This window comes from Bufo bufo, chromosome 4 (assembly GCF_905171765.1).
Source record: "Bufo bufo chromosome 4, aBufBuf1.1, whole genome shotgun sequence".
NCBI lineage: Eukaryota > Metazoa > Chordata > Amphibia > Anura > Bufonidae > Bufo > Bufo bufo.
This window is the reverse complement of record NC_053392.1, coordinates 474,484,838-474,507,710: the sequence shown is the minus strand read 5'-3', so window position 1 is coordinate 474,507,710 and position 22,873 is coordinate 474,484,838. Positions and strand designations below refer to the sequence as shown.

At 44.1% G+C, this 22,873-nt stretch overlaps 1 protein-coding gene across 1 annotated transcript; it reads right to left on the bottom strand.

Annotated features, from left to right (window-relative positions):
- Window positions 1-6,952: 6,952 nt before the first annotated feature.
- On the bottom strand, window positions 6,953-22,605 carry ZBTB2 (zinc finger and BTB domain containing 2). The gene is made up of 3 exons (XM_040429502.1): window positions 22,069-22,605; window positions 11,172-11,359; window positions 6,953-9,609 (listed from the first exon to the last, which is right to left on the bottom strand). Exons 2-3 carry the CDS (start codon window positions 11,342-11,344, stop codon window positions 8,241-8,243), a joined length of 1,542 nt encoding a protein of 513 aa, XP_040285436.1. The 5' UTR covers window positions 11,345-11,359; window positions 22,069-22,605; the 3' UTR covers window positions 6,953-8,240.
- Window positions 22,606-22,873: the final 268 nt, after the last annotated feature.

The window sequence follows — 22,873 nt, the reverse complement described above, 5'->3', positions numbered from 1 at the left end:
GACTAGTATAAGAGAGCAATTCTCTGTCTGTAATTTCTGGAGTACTCTTGGAATCAGCAGAATCGGAAGAAATGCATAGACCAGCTCCAAGGTCTCTTGGCTGAAAGCATCTATAGTCACAGGCGAGTCTCTTGGGTTGAGAGAAACTAATTGAGGGACTTTGAAATTCTTTCTTGAAGCAAACAAGTCTAACACAGGATTGCCCCCATTGATTCTGGATCATAATGTATTAAAACATGGCACCTAGATCATTTAGGTATGGGACATACCTAGATGATCTAGGTGCCATGTTTTAATACATTCTGACAACTCAACAGCGATCACTTTTATACATCAAGGAGGGACAAGGCATTGCCATCTTCAGTACCCATCGGTGCAACTCTTCTGGTGGGCAGATAGGAATGTCAAATCCATATCTGCGGTACACCTGAGGGGGTCTCTCAATGTCAAAGCAGATTTCCTAAGTCGTCATTCTTTAGATCCATGCGAGTGGTCCCTTTGTCCAGAGGTCTTCCAGATGATCCAGAATCAATGGGGGCAATCCTGTGTTAGACTTGTTTGCTTCCAGAAAGAATTTCAAAGTCCCTCAATTAGTTTCTCTCAACCCGATCCGTTTTTTTGTTATTGTCCCAACTAGTATTCTCTTTTGCCTCAATGTAGATACAACCTCTGCGATAATTTTGTTGAAGATTCTGGGAGCAGAGGTGATTCCAAATGGAAGACAGATAAACTGGTAATGGTCGATGTGACCCTGCATCTGAACTGCAAATCTTAGATACTTTTTTGATTGAGGATGAATCGGGACATAAAAGTAGGCGTCTTTCAGATCTAATGTACCCATCACCGCCACTTTCAGAATTAGCTGCAGATTTCACTGTATCCATCTTGAACATGTGGAAAGTAATATGTTTGTTTAGTGGTTTCAAATGTATTATAATCCTGAACTTGCTGTTTTGCTTTCTCATCAGAAATAGAGAAGAATAACGACCCAAGCCCTTTTCTACAAGGGGAACTGGTTCTATTGCCCCTAGGTGAGCTAGTTCTCTTGGACAGACAAGTCTGCTGACAAGGGGGAAGCTGCGTTATAATACATTTTTGAGGGGGAATAGACGCCAATTCTATTATGTATTCTTCTCTTATGATGTTGATAATGTAAGGATCTGAGATGATCTGCTCCCAGGTATCTATAAAGGAGCTGAACCTTCCCTCTACCCAGATGGCATCATTGTTTTGAAGAGGTAGAGGCTTCCCCTTTGTTGGGGTTGAAAAGGAAATTCCTTCCTTTAACTCCCTTAGCATAGCTCCACCTCCCTGATTTGTTCTTATCCTTTTTGTTTCCCTGGTGAAACCGATTGGCTCGAAAAAGCTGTTTTCTACCATGAGATCTATCTTCAGGAAAACCTTTCTTCTGATCCGCTGCATTTTCAAGGATCTTGTCGAGGTCAGGCTCAAAAACATATTGACCGTGAAAGGGTGGGGAAATTAATTTATTTTTGGAGGTCATTTCACCTGACCAGGCCCTAAGCCACAGTGGTCTTCTGATAGAGAGAACTGCTGTGCTGGCTGAAAGCTGGATGGTTTCAGCCAAGGCATCAGCAAGGAAACTAGTTGCCATCTTTAGAAGAGGCAAGCTTTCCAGGATACGATCTCTGGGAGTTTTGTTAATTAGGTTAAGTTCTAACTGCTCCAACCAAACATTAAGGGTGCAGGCCACACAAGTCACAGCTACTCACGGTTCAAAGAGCCGCAGTAGCTTCCCAGGTCTTTTCATGGAGGCTTTCTGCTTTTGTCCATTGGGTCTTTAAACTGCGCAGCGTCCTCAAAAGGCAAGCACAGTACGCTTTGCAACCTTAGCTACAGGAGCATCGACCCGGGAAATAGACTCCCAATCCATGCAGTCTTCCTCATTAAAAGGGGTAACGTCTCTTTATTCCATGAGGAATAAACAAACCTCTCAGGTCTTTCCCATTCTGGTTTTATTAACTTCCGAACATTATCTGGAACAGGAAACTCAGACTTGTGCCTCTCCCCAGACCCTAAAGTCTCCTCCTGCACCGATTTTGGCTTTTTAGGGATCTCCATCCGAATAGCTCTAATGGCCTTAAACAGCTCTTCAATATCATCCAATTTGAACAAAAATCTCTTATATTCATTATCCTCATCTGAGTCCCGAGATCCATCAAACACTGGATCAGAAAGATCAGGGTTAACAGAATCAGAATCACTTTCCACATTAATGGAATCTCTAGCAACTCCCAGCGGGGGAGGGGAGGCTGAGGAAGGATGTTAATTTCGAGAAGACATGGCAGAATTAACCTCTTTAACAAGCACTTTGACGTCCTCCAGAAACGTAGAAGTTTCAGATTTGACCAATTTGGCTGAACAATCCTTGCACAGGGGTTTAGCTCCAGATGATGGCAATCATTTAGAGCAGGGATGGCCAACCTGCGGCTCTCCAGCTGTTGTAAAACAACAACTCCCACCATGCCCTAATGTAGGCTTATAGCTGTAGGTAGTCTGGGCATGCTGGGAGTTGTAGTTTTGCAACAGCTGGAGAGCCGCAGGTTAGCCATCCCTGATTTAGAGCATAAACCACATTTCCTGGTCTTAACTTCCCTGAAATATACAAGGGAGAGAAGGGTCAGACACTACAGGGAAATAAATTACATGAGGGCCTGAAACAGGCTACTCACTCCACCCTGCATAGTGGGGGTCTCCGCTCCCAAGCCTGAAATGGTAGGGGCACCCATTATCCTCCAACCCTGTCCATGTGGATGCTACAAGCAGGAACGCTGGGTGAATGTCGCTGGGCACCATCTTACACAGACTCTGAGGTCTTTTATGCTGCTGGCCTGTGCAGGGATCTGTAATGCCAGAAATGACATCAAGATGCATGACCACGCCCCCAGCATCTGATGTCATCACCAGGCGGCCTAAGGGAAGCTCAACCTAGCATCGCTCCAGCCGCCATTACCTCTCTGCAAAAAGCCCCACTGGACAGCCGCAGGAGGGATCTTCGCTGGGGACACCACTACGGATGGGGCCCGGGCACAGGGCACAACATAGGGAAGGGAGAGCTGCCCTGCGGATCCGACCCCCAGCCTGATGCAAAGAAAAAAAGAGGCATAATAGAAAAAAACTGAAGGAACCTCATAGAGCTCCCAGCAGCTCTCTGGTCTTCCTTCCCTGGTAGGACAGGAAAAACCACTTGTGGTGAGGGGAAGGGGTCGGATTTAAACCTGTGTTTTTCCTGTCCTATGAGAGGAAGTCAGTTTCAGAATCTGCTGTCATGTAGACTGGGGAATAGAGGGTATCACACTCCTCCGCATTAGTATCTGTCAGTATGAGGGAGAAGAGACCTCACATGGGCAGTAGAACAAATCTGTACAGGTAGAGTATAAAGCAGTGCTTGTATAGATTAACTTACTAGGTGCAGGTTGCAAACTCAGGAATCTTAAACTGAATGAAAGAATAGTGATTGTATGTTCTCTTAAACGCACAGTAACCACTAACATGTAATATTCATTCTTTTCCATGTCAAATGTGTATATCTTGGGCTGGTGCAAGTGACAACTACAGTCCACAAGTGTGAAGAGAATTGCATGCACCTAAATGTCTGATGTTACCAGCGTTGTAACGTCAAGTAATCGTGCTGGGAGCGCCAGGTCCTGCTGCCTTTGGCGCAGAGCATGTGTTTCTGAGGCTTTTTTTTTCCCCATTGTGTGCCCATTCTTTAACGAACATTAGATGGGTGCAGTTCTAGCTAAAAGGGACCACTGATTTCAATGGGGTCCATCTGACCATCATAACGACGAAAAATAGGACAAATCTTTATTTTTGGACAGACAGTACTCACATTCACTAAGAAAAAAAATAAAAATGGTGAGTGAATAACCTCAGACTGGAATGGTTCTGTGACCGCTGTTGTTCACTGTAGTGTGAATGAGCCCTTAAGTCTCAAGCACATGACATTGCTCTGTTCACAGAACCTGTAGTCACATAGAACCATGGGCATTTCGGGTAATGCTGTATGGTACATGCATCACCATATTAACAGTGCTATTAAAGGGGGTTTCCGGGCTTTTACTATTGATGACCTATCCTCAGCTGTATGAGGAGACGGCACGCACCCTGTGCATGTGCCATCTCCAGTCTTTCTTCCTGTTCACCATTGCAGTCTTTGGCAAATGGACCCCTGCCGATCTGATATTGATGACCTATTCTGAGGATAGGTCATCAATAGTAAAAGCCTGGACAACCCTTTAATATCAATCAGCTGTGGTCTTAGAGGAGAATCCCTGCAGCATGGAGCATGTCAACTGTTTAATTCCATACCTCTGTAAGCCTCTACATGAAATGGAGGAATACTGAACTGCAGGAAGACCTCACAGATGTCCAAGGATCACTTGTTACAGCTTTATACAGTTCAGAGTTTGTACAAAGGTATATATAAACCAGGTCACGGACACTCCAGTGCCTACACATCTTTCCGTGACGCATCTGGTCAGACTTAGGGCAATAACATACATAGTTCACAAAAACGATCCAGCACTTGATAAAATGAACAATTTCCAACTTTATTCTCTTTCATTAAAATCCAGTGTCAACAATGCAGCCCACTATCAGCCCTATAGATTCTGCTGTGGCTCGAGTTTGAATCACAGCATTCTTAGTCATAGCAGAACAGTAGAAGTGGCTACCTCCCATTTATACATATTTCCCAGCCCCATTGACACCTTATGGTTGCAAGTTTGAGTAAGGACTTACTCACAAGGATGGGATCCAAGCTAAATAAAGATTAAAACCACATGTAAAAAGGTTTGTGCCTATAAAACAAGTAACCTATAGGGCTGCTAGATACTTGTATAAAGCTAATACAGTAGTGTGCATGAGCCCCATGTATAACACAAGACTTGGGGCTCACGCACACTACCATATTAATAGCCAGGTACAACCTCAAGAATTGGACGGAGACATCATAAATGCTCACAGAAATGGGTTTCTACTGTACTTCTGTACACCCTTGTTTCATATGGAAGTTTTTTCTGTTTGATTCCGCATTAATGACATAAAATTAGATGCCCCATGTTCAGTTAAATGCTCCATTATGGAGCCACTGACAGGCATATAGTACACATAGGGGTAGATTTATCATTACTAGTGTATAGGAAAACTGAAACCAATCAGATTCCACATCCCATTTTCTCAGAGCTCCTGCGGAAAATGCAAGCTGAAATCCGAGTGGTCGTTATGAGTAACCAAGCAAGTTTTCCTTTAAACCAGTTTGATAAACCTCCCCCATAATATTTTCAAATATATTCCAATGTGAATTATAGATGCAGCAGTCCATCAGCAGTTTTGTCCATGTTTCCTGGACAGAGGACTGTTTTGTGGATTGGTCCTTATTCTGTTCCTGCAAGTGCACTGGAGGTGGAGCTTCACTGTGAAGTGCTCTCTGCACTGAGCTGCTTCACAACCTCTACCCCCTGTGTGAAAACTATCAATACAACCCGAAGACCAGTACAGCTGTCTCTCTGATCAGAGTTGAGGCTGAGTAAAGAGTACACTGAGGCTCCACCTCCAGCATGCTAAAGGAGCTGAATCTGACAGAATAAAATGTCATATTCACACTACTCCTGACACCTCTCCCTAGCCCGAAACAAGCGCTGTCAGCAATTTAGCATGGTTAAAACTGCTGACAAATTCCTAATGTTTATATGATATTTTGTCCACTATGCAAAAAAAATAAAAAAAAGTCAAAGAAACTTTTGTTCCGACCAATGGAAATCTTCCCTTGCAGTTGGAAGCCTTATCTCTTGGTCATCTGTGCTACTGAAGCATTTACTTTACTATTAGCAGAGAAAAATACATCAAGGATAGTGCATATTGCATTACTTTTCAAAAAATAAAAATAGTCTGAATTATGGAAAATATCTATCCATGTAGACATTATTTTCAAAGATTATTCCCATTTAAAATAAAAAATAAAATAATGGAGCGTTGGATAATTCCAACCATTATGTTTACGATCAGGTTACAGCTGAAATCCAGTTTTCCTTTAGACCACAGATGCCGCTCAATAGTAAAAAAAAAACATGGATAAATATGAAGAAAATTACACTCCAAGAAGCACCAAAGTACCAAGAACATTAAGCATCCTAGGTTTTATACCCACAGTTGAACCTGGGCATTAGTGGCGCTGTTGAATTCTGCCCCAGTATTGCATTTTAAACAAAACGTTTTTGTTGCTACCTTTTGAGAAAAAGGACTACAGAATGGCAATATTGCATTTGTGTTTCTCAGTGTCTTAAAGAGGACCAGTCACCGAATTTTATTTTATTTTTTAATCTAAAACCAATCCCTTCTGCTGTAGCCCCTCTTCATCAGATGCCATAATTTTTCTTTTTTTTTAGCCCCACTGTTGCGTCACATTGCCCTTGCTCTATTTTGGCTTCCCATATGCAAATCAGTGGTAAGGGCACAGGGAGGAGGAGGTCTCAGCACTCCTCAGTAGGCGTGTTCTTCTTCCTGGCTGTGATGCACAGATCACTTCACAGCCAGGGAGAAGACGTGAGGTCTTACAAGAACAGCCTAAGGAACGCTACAGGCAGAAGAGGAAACAAGAGATCCTCATGGGGGATTTTAGGCACCACGCACCACCTTTTAAAGCAGCAAGTGGTGTGTCACAATTATTATTATCTACACCAGGACACTACCATAGACAATTGTGGAAATCTAGGCCAGCTCCCTTGCTGGTGTAGAATCAGACCTGCATGGATGCGCCACAAATATTAAGCGGCATGCACCTCTCAATAATTGTGGTGCATCTGATGCAAGCATATTAGAGATTAAGACCGTCTTGTTGAACACTGATCTACCCCAATGTGTCAATTTATGGAAAAACATAGTACAGGAATCTGTTAAACAAGAGGACAAGCTAATTCTTTGGGGGAAAAAATTGCTTTATTTTGAAGAAAATAAAGTTTATTGAACCAACAGGTTAACCGAAATGATTTCTAGAATTGCTACGTAAAGAACTAAAAACAAATGAAAAATGTAAAAATAATATCTATACAAAGGCTCAGGATGCTTAAAAAAATAAAATAAAAATATAGGGGTAGTATGGGGAAAAAAAATAAAATGAAACCAGATTCTTTTAACCATTTGATCTACAAAAAACAAAAACAGCATTTGCCTGAAAATAGAAATGCATAAAGGGCCATCCTTGCCTGCCATAGAGTTGAATCACCTGGGATCAAAAAATAACTTCTGGCATTACCGAAATGACTAAGACTACCTTAATTCGGGTATAAATTAAAGTTGCACTGAAAGTACGTCTGGGAAATTATCACTTACATAAGAGGTAAGGCACAGCAGGTTCCAATCTGAATTTCATAATATATCAAAGAATGTGGAAATTATTAAGTAGTCCAAAGGGAATTACAGAAAAAATTTGCCTCATGTATGGCAACTATTTTTCTTATTATTGGCAATTCAGGATCTACTTTTAAGTGGCTTTTGGTGACTCATTCTGTTAACTACATACTGGACATTTTTAAACAAGCCCGCCATATGCTTCGACTATACCATGTACAATGACCATTGTGATCTGAAGACAGCGGAAAAAAAATGATATTCTATGTAGTCCTATTTAAGAGTGACTTCCAACAGATTAGTTACTATAAAAGAAAAACTAGAAAATAAAGTTATTAAAACACCAAATGGGCTGAACAACTGTATATAATAATCTAAAAAGAGAGATTGGCCAAAAAAAAAAATCATTCAAATTCTCTCCATGATTTCCAATCGATCCTCCATTTACATATAGTGTGTCAGTCACTGCTTGTCCAACATGACGTAGTCAAGGACATGTACGGAGGAAGACAAACATGATATATTAAATGTGTATATGCATTTAGATTTATTTAAATTTCTCTAAGCCAAAAATACTTGCTCCCCCAATATCCACAAATACATTTCAAACATGTTTCATCTACAAAACACATTTCTTCTAAACTTCAGTAGTTCTACCGATATTAGGGAGGCCATTACACTGTTCCAGTTCCTTAGGAGGGAGAGAGGAAAAATAAAAAATCTCAGGGTTTGAATTATAACCAACTGCAGAACAAGGGTAGAAGGGACGGAAGAAACAGAAATGAAAGATGCTCAAGGTAAAAAAAAAAAATATATATATATATTTATAAAATGTAGGAAATCAAGAATATACACTGCCATGAAAACTAATCTAGTACAGTTTCTTGCTCTTTTTTAATGGTCGTTAGCATAGAGTGCTCATTTTCTGCCACTTCCGAGTCCCCACTACTTAACAGGATGGACTTCCCTTCATCTTCAAGAGCGAACACGTCCGAATTTTGGCCTTGGCACGTATGTTTGACCACCTCATTGGGTGTGGAAAATGTTTTGTCACACAAGTTACACTTGTATCGCTTATTCGCACTAACTAACATGTTGTCCATTTGGCTACTGTCATCAAAGGAACATAGCTCTAGAGTCTGCTTATCCACCACCGTGTAGGTGTCAGAGCTCTTAAGACACACGTGCCTCGCAGCTTGATTTGCTCTGCAAAAGCTCTTATCGCAGGTGCTGCATTTGAATGGCTTGCCTGTGTGGATGTACATATGCTCCCGCCAATGGCTTTTCTGGATAAACTTACGACCACAAATGGTGCACTCATACTTTCTACGTTTGACCTCTCGTTCCTGATCCGCTTGTTCCAAATTATCTATATCTGCAATATCTGTAGGAGGTGGTGTCTCTGCTTGCTGTTGCCCATCAATGATTGGAGAATCTGAGATCTGTGGCATTTCGCTGTCACTGATCATGCCAGTCTCAGCAGGTTCCATTGATTCTTTTCCCATTTCAGATCCACTGTTGCAGAAGGAAGGTGAAATGCTGGTTTCGTTCTGCCCAGTAGAGGTGCTAAAAGGAATTCCTGTGTGAAGCTGGAGATGTTCACGCAGGCTGCTTCTCAAATTAAAGCGCCTGCCACACAAATGACAAGCATAATACTTGGGGAAACTTCCATTCCTCTTCATGATGCTTGGCTTCACGTGAGCAATGGTGAGGGATGTGTTTTGTTCTTCACTTGGTGACTCTTCCATGCTGTTTTCCTCCAGAGTAGACGCTGCAGGAAGTACAGAAGATGCTGGCTCTGGAGACAAAGGCGCTTGTACTGTCTCAGAGAATGTTAAGTTTGTCCGATTTGCTGCAGGCAGTGATGACGGGAGCTGAGATAATGGCCCATCTGATGATGTATCCTGATTCATTTTGGTGGTTTGTGCTCGAGTCTCACGGTTACTTTTCTCAGATGCAGTGGTAACTTTTGCTGGAGGTCTTATCTGATGATCTGCTATCTGAATTCCATAAAGGGAAGATGCAAGGGGAAAAACCTGATCTGGGTGAGAAAACCCACCATGACTTGCAATACTGGCCTCCTGAATTAAAGGAAAGGCATGCAAAAATTTTATGCCCTGTTCGAGGCGTACAGGATCAATGAGTTGAGGTGCCATTTTTCCGGTATACATCAAGTGTAAGAGGTAACTGAAGATGTCTGGCTGGATGTCCGTTGATTTCAAGCGAACACATTCACTGTAGGGATAAAGGGAAAAATAATATTAAGATGAGGAAAAGTAGGCCTGAAAGGATAATCAAAAACTAACAGCTCTGAATAATTCATATTAACAGTAACACCATGCAACCACCTTTGTGGCTGCTGCAGCACACAGTCAACCTTCCAATTGCTTTGGATGGCATTAGTCATCACACTGTGGGGCAGTACAGTACAGGAGCATACAGTACTGTATCAAACACTGAAGCGAAAGCACGGGCACAAGACTTCGGGGCCAGGTGCAATTATGCCTTCACTGTCTGTCCCTTTCAGTCAAAAGTGTTGGGGGCGCAGCCTGTGATGGCAGAGAATAGAGGGGGAAAAGCCCTGAGAAACAGCCGAGGTGCAGGAACAGAGGAAGTTGCAACTTGCAGCAAGCAGCTCTCCCTCCTCCAGTATGTACAAAAAGAATGAAAGGTTAGGAAGCTTTCTTTTACTGTATGGCAGTTCTCTTATCAGTTTGTGACAGGAGAAGATGCTGCTTTATGAGGCACGTCTCCCCGCACTTACAGCACAGATCACATGTGTGCAGACAAGACTGTAGTAATGCCCTTTTCTCCTCTCCAGAGCACAGCTCGCCATAATCAGTAAGGTATATCTTTAGTTCAGTGCTTTTTTTTTTAATTAGGCCTCTTACACACGAACGTTGTTTTTTTTCCCGTTTACATTCCATTTTTTTGCGTTCCGTATACGGAACCAGTCATTTCAATGGTTCCGCAAAAAAAAAAACTGAAGGTACTCTGTATGCCTTCCGTTTCCGTATTTCAGTTCCGTTCAAAGATAGAACATGTCCTATTATTGTCCGCATAACAGACAAGGATAGTACTGTTCTATAAGGGGCCAGCTGTTCCGTTCTGCTTCTGTCTAGGTGTAGACTTCAGTCATCATTTACGCCATAAAACTGGTGTGAATGATAAATCTGTCGGACCAAATGCCCTGCCCAGTTCAGAAAAAGGCAAATTTTTGTGCTGTGTTAAATAAAAGTTAGTCAAATTTTGTGCTAGTGAAGAGAACCACTAGAGATGACAACTTTTAGGTTAAAAAAATGCAAGATGCAACAGGATTGGTCGCCTTGAGAAAAATCTTTCCAGGTGACTGCAGGAGATCTGAATGACTTGCTAAAACTATGTTTAAGGGCTCATGAACAAAAACTTATGTTTTCTGCATCTGATCCGCATTTTGTGCGGTTTGGATGCAGATCCTTTCACTTCAATAAAGCCGCAAAAGATGTGGATAGCACACCGTGTGCTGTCCGCATCCACGTGTTCCAATGCACCCGCAAAAAGATAGAACATGTCCTATTCTTGTTAGTTTTTTCTATAGAGGCCAGGACATTCCATTCTGAATGCGAAATGCACATGGCTGGCATCGGTGTTTTGCAAATCCGCAACAGGCTACGACCGTGTCCATGAGCCCTGATTCTGAACAAAAAACAAACAAAAACAACATCTTTCAAAGAAACCTGCGGGGACACTTCTTTCTACACACTGTACAATGTGATGAGAGAGAGAGAGACTTCATTTGATAAAACAGGTTGATGTACCTTGTCTGGTGTACAAAGAGCATCTTGAAATAGTTGGAAAAAGAAGCAAGGACAGATTTGTGTGCCTTAAAGTAGACATCACCAATGGCAACAGTGCAGTCACACAGAAATCCAAACTCTCTCTGGGCATTTAACTGCTGCAGAAGTATAAGCCCGTGGTTGGCCAAATCCATCTTCCTCAATGGAGCCTGCAAAATAATAAAATATGAAAAATTAATTTGAAGGGAAGAGAAAAAAAAATGTTCCAAATTAATGACTTATCTGAGATATTAAAGTTTACAAGTTGAAGGCATACGTATAAGGCTTATATATCAAAAGAATATATGGCAGAAAGTACAAATTTCTGGCAAGTGATATTTCGTGCCATTTTTTTTTTTTACGTTTGCAAGACATAAGATATAAATCAAAAACAACAGCAAACTAAACATACAAAGCCAATTTGAGGATATGGACATAATAATTATATTCATTTAAATTCAGACTAGGCAAAATTGGAGGGGAAAAAAAAATAAATGTGGTGAGCGCGATGACGTCAACACAGGTCTTTTTGCAGGTCCTGCAAGAAGAAGACAGATGACAATAACGGCTGTGCGATCAAGTGGATGAAGTGAGTAATTTTTTTATTAGTTTTTGACCCTCAATGGTCATTTTACTTAGCATTCTGTATTAAAAAGAATGCTATTACCGTATATACTCGAGTATAAGACGAGTTTTTTGGCACATATTTTTGTGCTCAAAAAGCCTCCTCGTCTTATACTCGAGTCTAGGTCTTAGCTCCGGTAATACAGGCAGTGCGGGGGGCGGCGCTCACTCACTGACGTCACGCGCCTGCGCCGCCTAGTGGGAGAAGGCGCGTGACGTCAGTGAGTGAGCGCCGCTCCCCGCACTGCCTGTATTACCGGAGCAAAGACAAAGTAAGAATACTGCTGTGAGCGTCGGGGAGGGGGATCTGTGGATGGCACTGTAGGGGGATCTGTGGATGGCACTGTAGGGGGATCTGTGGATGGCACTGTAGGGGGATCTGTGGATGGCACTGTAGGGGGATCTGTGGATGGCACTGTAGGGGGATCTGTGGATGGCACTGTAGGGGGATCTGTGGATGGCACTGTAGGGGGATCTGTGGATGGCACTGTAGGGGGATCTGTGGATGGCAGTGCCATCCACAGATCCCCCTACAGTGCCATCCACAGATACCCCCTCCCCTAAACAGTGCCATCATGGCACTGTTTAGGGGAGGGGGGATCTGTGGATGGCACTGTTTAGGGGGGATCTGTGGATGGCACTGTTTAGGGGGGAGATGTGTGGATGGCTCCCTGTATTTAATGCAGAGTGTGTGTGTATATAATGCACACACTCTGCATTAAATACAGGGAGTCACCCTCTTGCAGATGTGTGTATATAATGTAGAGTGTGTGCATTATATACACATACACTCTGCATTATAGCTGCATTTCCCACCCTAGTCTTATACTCGAGTCAATAATTTTTCCCATTTTTTGGGGGTAAAATTAGGGGCTCGGCTTATACTCGAGTAATATGGTAATTTTTCAATTATAACCATGTTATAAAGGAAAATAATAAAATCTACAGAACATCGAACCCAAACCCGAACTTCAGTGAAGAAGTCCGAGTTCGGGTCTGGGTATCAACATTCAGTTTTTTATCAGGCATGTGCAAAATGCATTAAAACGCTTTGCACTCGCGCAGAAAAAAAAAACCTGAACGACGCAATCGCAGACAAAACCGACTGAAATTGCGTGCCCACTTCCTGCGCAAGTTTCCTGCAATGCACCCGCAACGCATCCGGACCTCTTTCACGATGTCCGTGTGAAAGGGGCCTTAGAGTTTTAGAAGCAATTCTTAAAATTTTTAAGAAAATTTCCAAAACCCACTTTTTAAGGACTAGCTTAGATCTGAAGTCATTTTGTGGGGCTTACATAATAGAAACCCCCATAAATGATCCAATTTTTGGAAACTACACCCCTCAAGTTACTCAAAACTGATTTTACAAACTTTGTTAACCCTTTAGGTATTCCACAAGAATTAAAGGAAAATTGAGATTTTCCTTTTTAATCCATTTTTTTTCTTTAACACATCGAGGGTCAACAGCCAAACAAAACTCAATATTTATTACTAGGGATGAGCGAATCGACTTCAGATGAAACATACCACTTGGAACCGAACGAGCGTTCGGTAAAATTTTTTTTACAGTACAAATGAATTTATGAAGTTATTGTACGAAGTCTCGCGAGACTTCTCAAAGCAATAACTTTGGCTCATCAGAGCCAATACATTCTAATACTGTACGGAGCTCCTGCTCTGTACAGTATCAGAACGAAGTTTTATGCGAATAGACCTCGGCTGTTTCATCTGAAGCAGATTTGCTCATCCCTATTTATTACCCTGATTCAGCGGTTTACAGAAACACCCCACATCTGGTGGTAAACTGCTGTATGGGCGCATGGCAGGGCGCAGAAGAAAAGGAGCGCCGTATGGTTTTTGGAAGGCAAATTTTGCTGAACGGGTTTTTAGACACCATATCCCATTTGAAGCCCCCCAGATGCACCCTACAGTAAAAACAATCAAAAAGTGACCCCATTTTGGAAACTACAGGATAAGGTGGCAGTTTTATTTTGGCGTACATATGATTTATAATCTCTCTATATTATGTTTTTGTGAGGCAAGGTAACCAGAGAATGGATGCTTTGGCACAGTTTTAATTTTTTTTTACAACGTTCATCTGACAGGTTAGATCATGCGCTATTTTTATAGAGCAGGTTGTTATGGATGCGATGATATCAAATATGTCTACTTGTTTGTTTCAGTTTTACATAATAAAGCATTTTTGAAAAAATATGTTTTTATGTCTCCATTTTCTGAACGCCATTTATTTATTTTTTTCTGCCGATCGTCTTGTGCAGGGGCTAGTTTTTTGCAGGAAGAGTTGACGTTTTTATTGGTACCATTTTTGGGTACATGATTTTTTAATTATTCATTATTACACTTTTTGGGGCAAGGTGACCAAAAAATTGGTAATCTTAGAATAGTTTTTATTTATTTATTTTTAGGGCGTTCACCTGAGGGGTTAGGGCATGTGATATTTTTATAGAGCAGGTTGTTACTTACGGACGTGGCAATACCTAATATGTATACTTTTTCTTATTTAGAGTTTTACACAATAATATCATTTTTTAAACAAAAAAAATTATGTTTTAGTGTCTCCATAGTCTGAGAGCCATAGCTTTTTGACTTTTTGGCCTATTGTATTAGGTAGGGTCTCATTTTTTGAGGGACGACGGTGATGGTTTGATTAATACTATTTGTGGGGGGGCATACGCCCTTTTGATCGCTTGGTGCTGACAAAGTTTTTTGGCACCGTTATTATTTTATGGTGTTCATCTGAGGGGTTAGCTCATGTGATATTTTTATAGAGCTGGTTGTTACGGACACGGCAATACCAAACATGTTTAGGGTATTTTCTTTTCTTCATTTTTACTCAATTATAAACGTGAAGCATATGGTAAAATGTTAGGGGGAAAAAAAAAAAAAAGGTAAAAGGTTTCTTTTTTTTCTACACTTTTTTGACTCAGACCACTTGGTTCTTGAAGATCCAGTGGGTCTGATGGCTCTACAATACACTGTATAGTGTACTGCAGTGTATTTTCATTCACAGTAAGCCTGATCAGGCTCCTGCCGTCAGGCTTACATACCATGACAAGCCTGGATGCCTGTGTAAGGCGTCTAGTTGCCATGGTAACCATCGGTACGCTGCCACGGCAGAGCAGCGGCCTGATGGGAGGGGGGAGCTCCCTCCCTCTGTTATGATCAATCGGGACGATGCCACTTTTCATACTGCGGTCCCTATGGACCACAGCATGTAAGGGGTTAAACAGCCGCCATCAGTGCCAGCACCGATGTCGGCCGTTACAGTAGATTGTCAGCTACATGTTACAGCTGACAATCTACTAAGCTTGGCCATCCTGGACAATTGTAGGGGCTGGACGGAGTGTGTGTGGGTGTGTGTGTGGGGGGGGTCTCGCCGCTAATTGTTACCTGGTCCTGCTCGGCCATCCTGAAAGGGGGGGGGTGATCGGGGCACAATAGACACAGCAGCTCAGCCCCGATCTCAACACCCACTGAGGAGATCGGAGCTGCGCTGCTGAACGCTCCGATTGGTCAGTCAAATTTGACTGACCAATCGCAGCGATGCAAAGGCAGGAACCGCTGTGATTGGTCTCCTGCCGGGTGCCCGGACAGCTCAGCTGTCCATAACACCCCTTTTAGATGCAGGTGTCACCGCAAGTATACTTATGGTGACACTTTGATCTCATCACGTACTATGCACATCATGATGCGGTAACTAACACCATATCATGACGTACACAGTACGTCATTCGTCACTAAGGGGTTAATGGGGTTGTCTCACTTCAGGAAAGGGCGTTTATCATGTAGATAAAGTAAATACAAGGCAGTTACTAATGTGTTGCGATTGTTCATATTCCCTCCTTTGCTGGCTGGATTAATTTTTCTATCACATTACACTCTGCTTGTTACCAGGGGTTACGACCACCACTGCAGATACGAGGTGGCCGGGATGGGATCTGCTGTGCATGTGTGCCTCGGCACGGTCTCAACCAACAGACAGTCCGGCACTCATCTATAGTGTGCAAGCACGGCCACTGCTGCTTGATTGCAGGGTGGTTGTAACCCTTGGATACCATCAAATATTTCTGTCAGAGAGGATTAGAAATACATGCCAGACTTCCTGTCAAAGATTTATGCGGTCTTTGAATTTTGCATACAAATAACAGCACTTTTAAGGAACGTGGGTGGGGCTAATGAATCCTAGAGAATAAAAGGGAAAGCAGTGCTGGATTAGCATTGCTGCACATTCAGTTTTTCCTGAACAGCAGCGCTCCTGACAACTCACGGTGCAGGGAACTGGGACAAGGGAGCTCCATTCCTCACTCTCAGGATCTGTGGGGGTCCCAGTGATCAGATACTCATCATTTAGAACATGGTTTCTCAACTCCAGTCCTCGGGACCCACCTACTGGTCAGAATTTGAGAATATCCCACAGAATGAATACCTGTGGTTTCTCTGGATTTACATAGGATAGGTCATCAATATGAGATCAGCAGGGGGCTGACTCCTGGGATAAATAAGTTTAGATTAGTAGTTCAGGTGTTTTGGGACACAGTGGTGCTTATGATATGATCACAATGGACCATGGAATCTGAGGGGCTTAAGCATCTGCAATCAGTGTCATCACCGATCGCGGATATTAGCCCTGGGTATCTGTGTGAAACAAACGGCAGAAACTAGCGGCTATGGCGTTCGCTCTGCTTTGGGGAGGATGCCATGAATGTATGGCTGAGGTCGGGAAAGGGGTTAATAGGGAAAATCTTAACAATAACTGCTGTTAAAGGGAATCTGTCAATAGAAAATCCACTATTAAACAAGCATAACGGGGCTCATTTAATGAATACTGCCATTTCCCAGGCCAGTCTTCACAAAAAGCACATTGGAGTAATCTATCACCTCTTAACCCTCCTCTTATGTTAGCTTTCTGTTACTATCCATGATGTTAACGGGTCGGTTCTGACCCTAACACAAGAGGAGGGTTAATAAATGTGTCACATCTGTGCGCCAGAAACTTATAGCAGATAGGAGCTGGCCAGTGCAAGTGACTGCTGGGATTGCCACCAATCACAATAATGGGCACCTCTACAAATCACATGGTTACCCTTTACCCTGTGGATAGGGATAACTTTAGAAATTTTCAAAACTCAAAGGGTGCATGGCACATTTGGCAGTAAGGTATAAAGCCCTACTTTTGGAGCATCATGGATTCAAATACCAATGTATATTCTCAGTCATCGGTTTCCATCCAACTGCATACCATTTAATAATTTACTTAAAGGGGTTCTCCGGGAAGTAAGAAAATACTTAAATATTACTTTGTTATAAATATATTACCACATACCTTTAATTTTAATTGCTCGTTTTGTCAGAAGAGCAGTCATTAGTAAAAATAAAATGGCCGCCATCCTACAGGTCCACACAAAACCTGTCCCAATTACACATGAGGACGTTATAGAGCTGCGCCATCTTCCTCTCTTACTTGTCAGGGATGATCCTGAATACAGTTTAATATGATCTTCAGATAAATCTTTGTAGCAATGGAGTTCATTAGGAGACATTAAGTACAAAGAGGATAGTGGGAGTGTAGATAATGAGCAGCAGCACTTGTATGCAGTCTTCATTAGCACAGTCTGTCCTGTCCGTCCTCTCTGTACTTCATGTCTCCTCATGAACTCCATTTCTACAGAGCTTCATCTGAAGATCTTATCAACTGTATTCAGGACCCTGACAAGTAGATCAGAGAGGAAGATAAGGCAGCTCTTTATCTCAGTGTTCTAAAGTAAAGCCTCATGCAGACATCCATGGAACACGGTCCGTGAAATACCGTACTGGCATTGCAGGAGCGCGCGGAGTCATAGCAACCAATGACGCCGTGCACTCCTGCAATGCCAGTCCGGTATCTCACGGACCATGTTCCACAGACGTCTGCATGAGGCTTAACTTGTCTTCCTCTGTGATTAGGACAGGTTTTGTGTGTGCTATTAGGACGGCGGCCATTTTATTTCTCCTAATTATTGCTCCCCAGATAAAATGAACCATTATAGCTATGAAAGGTATTTGGGAATATATTTATACTAAAGTAACCCCTTTGAAGAAGATCTCCAGGAATCCCAATTATAAATAACTGCTTCAAAAAGTTCACATTGAGAGGACTGAAACGTCGCTTTCTGGTGAATAAACACACGCTTTCCTTTGGACGTACCGTGGAATTTATATATTTTTTTATCACGTATAGTTGGTGTATCGCCTCTTCTCTCTGGCACTCCACTCCTACTGAAAATACTGCGGTGCTGCCCACTAACTTTTTTTTTTATTATAAATAACTGCTCTATTTAAAGAGGACCTTTCATCAGTTTTGCAAAAGTCTGGCGTATCGGAACAATGAGGAGGAGACTGAGTCTCTCGGTGGGAGTCTCCTTCTCCTTGGCTGTGACGCTCTCTGCTGCGATTGGACAGCGCTACAGCCGGGGAGAAGGAGACTCCCATTGAGAAACCCTGGCGTCCCCTCCTCCCTGTTCCAAAGCTAGTAATTAGCATACTGAGCGGGGAATATACCGGAGGGCACAGCGGGCGAACGGAGCGGCGCCCAGGAATAATAGTAAGCACTATAGGATCCCTGCTTTATGCCCTACCTAACGTGCTACTTATCTTATAAAGTCTGGACCCAGGAAAGGTCATTTTTAACTAGCCTTGATGCAGGAAAGTGATGGACCTCACTGATCTGTTTTTCTAGTCACTGGTCCCTCGGGTCTGCTGTCACACACACCGATCCATTGCTCCTGCCACTTCATCTACATAGGTGCTCATGATCCACCTACACTGTGCTGCCTCCCAGCACCATCAGTTACCACCCACTACAACCTCATGTGCAATGGAAACTCTACTACACTCAGGAGCGTCCATACAGTCAGCACAGCGCATACTATATGTACATGTGCACATCAGGGCGATGGCACGGAAGGTCCTTAAACAGCAGAGGTTGGTTTCACACGGGCGTTGCGGATTGAGGCCGGATGCGTTCAGAGTGCGTTCAGTGAAACTCGCACTATTTTGCAAGCAAGTTCAGTCAGTTTTGTCTGCGGTTGCGTTTAGTTGTTCAGTTTTTTCCGCGCGGGTGCAATGCGTTTTGATGCGTTTTTCATGCGCGTGATAAAAAACTGAATGTTTACAAACAACATCTCTTAGCAACCATCAGTGAAAAACGCATCGCACCCGCACTTGCTTGCGGATGCAATGCGTTTTTCACGCAGCCCCATTCACTTCTATGGGGCCAGGGCTGCGAGAAAAACGCAGAATATAGAACATTCTGCGATTTTCACGCAACGCAGAACTGATGTTTTTCACGCAACGCTCATGTACACAGACCCATTGAAATTAATGCGTCAGGATTTAGTGCGGGTGCTATGCGTTCACGTCACGCATTGCACCCGCGCGGAAAACTTGCTCGTGTGAAAGGGACCTAACTGTGCTTGCGGTAATCATTTTCTAAGCATGCACAGGACAACAGGACCTGGCCCATGTACATGCTGTCACTAATGACGACACATACATTCCGGCCGGTACCAGCAGTAACATGAATCGCATCTATGTACGGCATGTGACGCTTATACAAGACAGTGGAAGTGCAGAGGGACCACATGGGGCTGATTGGAAGCTGAGAAATAGTAATGAATTTTTAATAAGCTATTTAAAAGTAGATCATTTAGATAAACTGCACATAAAGAAAAATAGTTTTCGGATAACCCCTTTAATTCAAAAAATCCAAAACTTACAGGTCTTCTTTAAAGACTATAGCTGTAGGCAACATTACATTCTTTGGAGGCTTTGCGAGCTTTAAAAAATAGCTACCAACATGTTTCCTCGACCAAAGTCTCACTAGAACAATTTTTCTCAAAACTTTTGATGTGTGACTATAACATATCAAAGGTTTTTTGGAAAGTTTGGCTCAGTTTCATGCAGCGTTTTGGTGTCCGTCTCCAAAGCGGAATGGAGACTGAACTGATGCATTCTGAGCGGATCCTTTTCCATTCAGAATACATTTGGGCAAAACTGGTCCATTTTGGACCGCTTGTGAGAGCCCTGAACGGATCTCACAAACGGAAAGCCAAAACGCCAGTGTGACAGTAGACTTACACGCTCCGCTGCAGCCAACGCAATGTGCCAAGCGGCACATGACCCAGCAGTAACGTGCCGATTGGGCACAGATTGATAGCTGCAGCGGCACATATGACCCCATCTGTCAGGAAGTCTACAGATGGGGACTTGAAGATCAGGGATGACAGCTGGAATGGAGTGGTGGGGAGCAGGACCCTGAACACCACTAAGTTAAAGTGATTTTCCACTATTTGTGGGCCTTCATGGAGCAATGCTGTAAAGAGCCCATAAAATTCTAGGAACCGAGTAGGATCAGTCTGAACGGTTCTAGTAACCAGCAATGTACTTCTATGGTGTCAATTTCCTATGTTCACAGGGAACCTGCAGTACATGGTAATCCCATTCCTATCAGACCTGTAAGTCACCAGTGAGTGCAGTGAATGCCCAGAAAAAGAACTTTTATTCGTATGCAAATCAGATCCATAGGACCTAGCTGGGATATGCCCCCATTGTCTGATAGGTGCGGGTCCCACCTCTGGGACCCGCACCTACAACGAGAACAGAGCTGGGAAATTAATGGAGGGTGCACTGCGCAGGCGCCCTCCATTCATTTCAATAGGGCCGCTGAAAATAACCGAGTGCTGGCTTGGCCATTTCCGTCTGCCCCATAGAAATAAATAGGAGCAGAGCTTTGTGGAGGACGGACCCTGGGAAACCCGGGGTCCTCCAGCCACAAGTTTCCCAGCTCCGTTCTTGTAGGTGCAGGTCCCAGAGCCCCACCTATCAGACAATGGGGGCATATCCCCCCCATATCAATGGGGGCATTTTCTTGCGAACAGACTTGCGGAGATATGGAATGCACACGGTCATTTCCGTGACACAAAACACGTGTGCATGAGCCCTTATACTGAATCTTTTGCCATAAAACTATGTATCAATCTGCTCAGCTCCTTCTGCCTGCAGCTCAAACACCATGTTCAATGCGACAGCTTCCCTGTAATGTGGTGTATCAGGGGCTCCTGCATGAGATTCAGTATTGGAGCTCGGAGACATCAGGGGTAAAGAGAGGAAGGCAAACATCGAAGGGAGAGGGGGCTTGGGCACTTTAAAATTAGTCCAGGCTCTTGTAAAACGAACGCTGTACTGTGACTGGTTGCTATGAGCAATAAAGCCAGGATGTCTTTTGGACAGCTTCATAAGTCTGCCCCACTGCACAGCCTTGTACTGAGGGGTAGCATGCATACCCCCGACCTCCAAGTCCCTGCCGCCCCGTGAGGTTCAGGAACTGGAAAGCTGCTCAGTGACACAATGAGTGGCTGCCAGGACTGGAAGTGTTTTAGTGGTGGGACACCGGCCTGTAGCACATGTAGTGTCGCGTCCACATCTCACTGCACTAACAGCACAAGAACTATAAGCAACAGGAACTGAGGCTGCGCACAAGCATGTGTCTGCTAAGGCTCTCCTCACACTGGAAGCCCACGCTAAGGACGGAGCCACTGCTCCTGCTCCGAGGGGGGTTGTTAGGTAAAAGGTTGCCATGAATAGAGGGAATACTAGGCCTCAGCCTCCTCGCTTCCCTCAGTGTCTGTGCACGTTGCTGCACAACGTGAAGCCGACGTTCCCAGAGAACACGCTGCCCTGCCCGACCGGATACGCCAAGTGGTGAGGCCGGGGGCGGAGCTAAGAGGCGCAGCCACTTCCGCGCAGCTGTGAGGAGGCGACGCCACTGAGGGGAACGAACAAAGATGGCTCCGGCTTAGGTTATCGCCTGAGCGGTGGGAGAGGAGGCGGGGTGTGGAGGACGCGCTGCCTCATACATACATGGCGGCGGCACAGAGGGGGATGGGAGGGCAATGGCCGCCGCTGACTCTTTGTCCGGCCCGACCCCTCTTCGGGTGACTGGAAGGGCCCGAGACGATAAAGCTATAAGACAACGGTTGTCGTTTTATCCCGGGACGCGTGGAAGACACAAGCGCGTATAGAACCCGAGCACCGGCAGTCACCACAGCGTGCAGCCGAGGCCCCAGCAGGCCCGTGCGCGCCTCTATTAAACTGCCCCATGTATAGAAGGTTACACAGAAGCAGCCCGGCCTGCACTACCATCCCGTGGACGTGACGAGAACGTTACACGTGGTGGCCGTCCATGTAGAGCACTCACCTCTGCTGTGCCTGTCGTGCGGATCCCAGAGCCCGTGCTCGGTGCCTCCTCCTCCTCCGGCGTCTAGTGCTCCTCTCCGAGAGGCGGGCGGTAATAGAGGGGGGGAGAAAAAAAACTGTCGGTGCTTTCCTGTCCGGTTACGTTAAGGTCACATGACCGGCAGCGGGGGGGCAGTCGTGCAGTGAAGCTTGTACAGCTCTCCCGCCGGGAGTATGAGGCGAGAGTCGCCCTCCCCTCCCCCTTTCCTTGCGCTGTCTGTGTGTGTAATGTCTCGTTTCCTCTGGCGAGGGAGGCAGCCCACAGCACGGCCCCGCCACCGCCGCCATCTCGGTCTCCTCCCGCCGAGCCTCATGTTTCAGGCCGCTGCAGAGGAGAGTGCAGTACACGCGGCAGCCGCTCCTGGGGTTTTCTTTATTGGCCTGTGACAGAGTTTCATGGCTGAATGTGGCCAACCACAACCAGGAGCACGTCAAAAAAATAATTGTCGAATAATAAAGACAACCAATACGACAATGGCAGCTGCAGTATACATCATATGTCCTCACGTGTTCTCTTACCAATGATGGCACATGCTGGGGATTTATCTGGAGCAATGCTCCTGTTCAGCTCTGGGGACATCACACCAGTAATAATATATATCTACAGGTCCACCGAGATCCCAAGTGTCCCACTTTGCTCCTTAAAGAGCTAAACTTTTAATACAATGTCCCTAATAAAACTTTTTCTAATATACTTAATTTAGTATTTTTATTAGACCATTCCCTGTGAACTTTGTTCTCTGTACACCGCAGTGAGTACGGGCAGG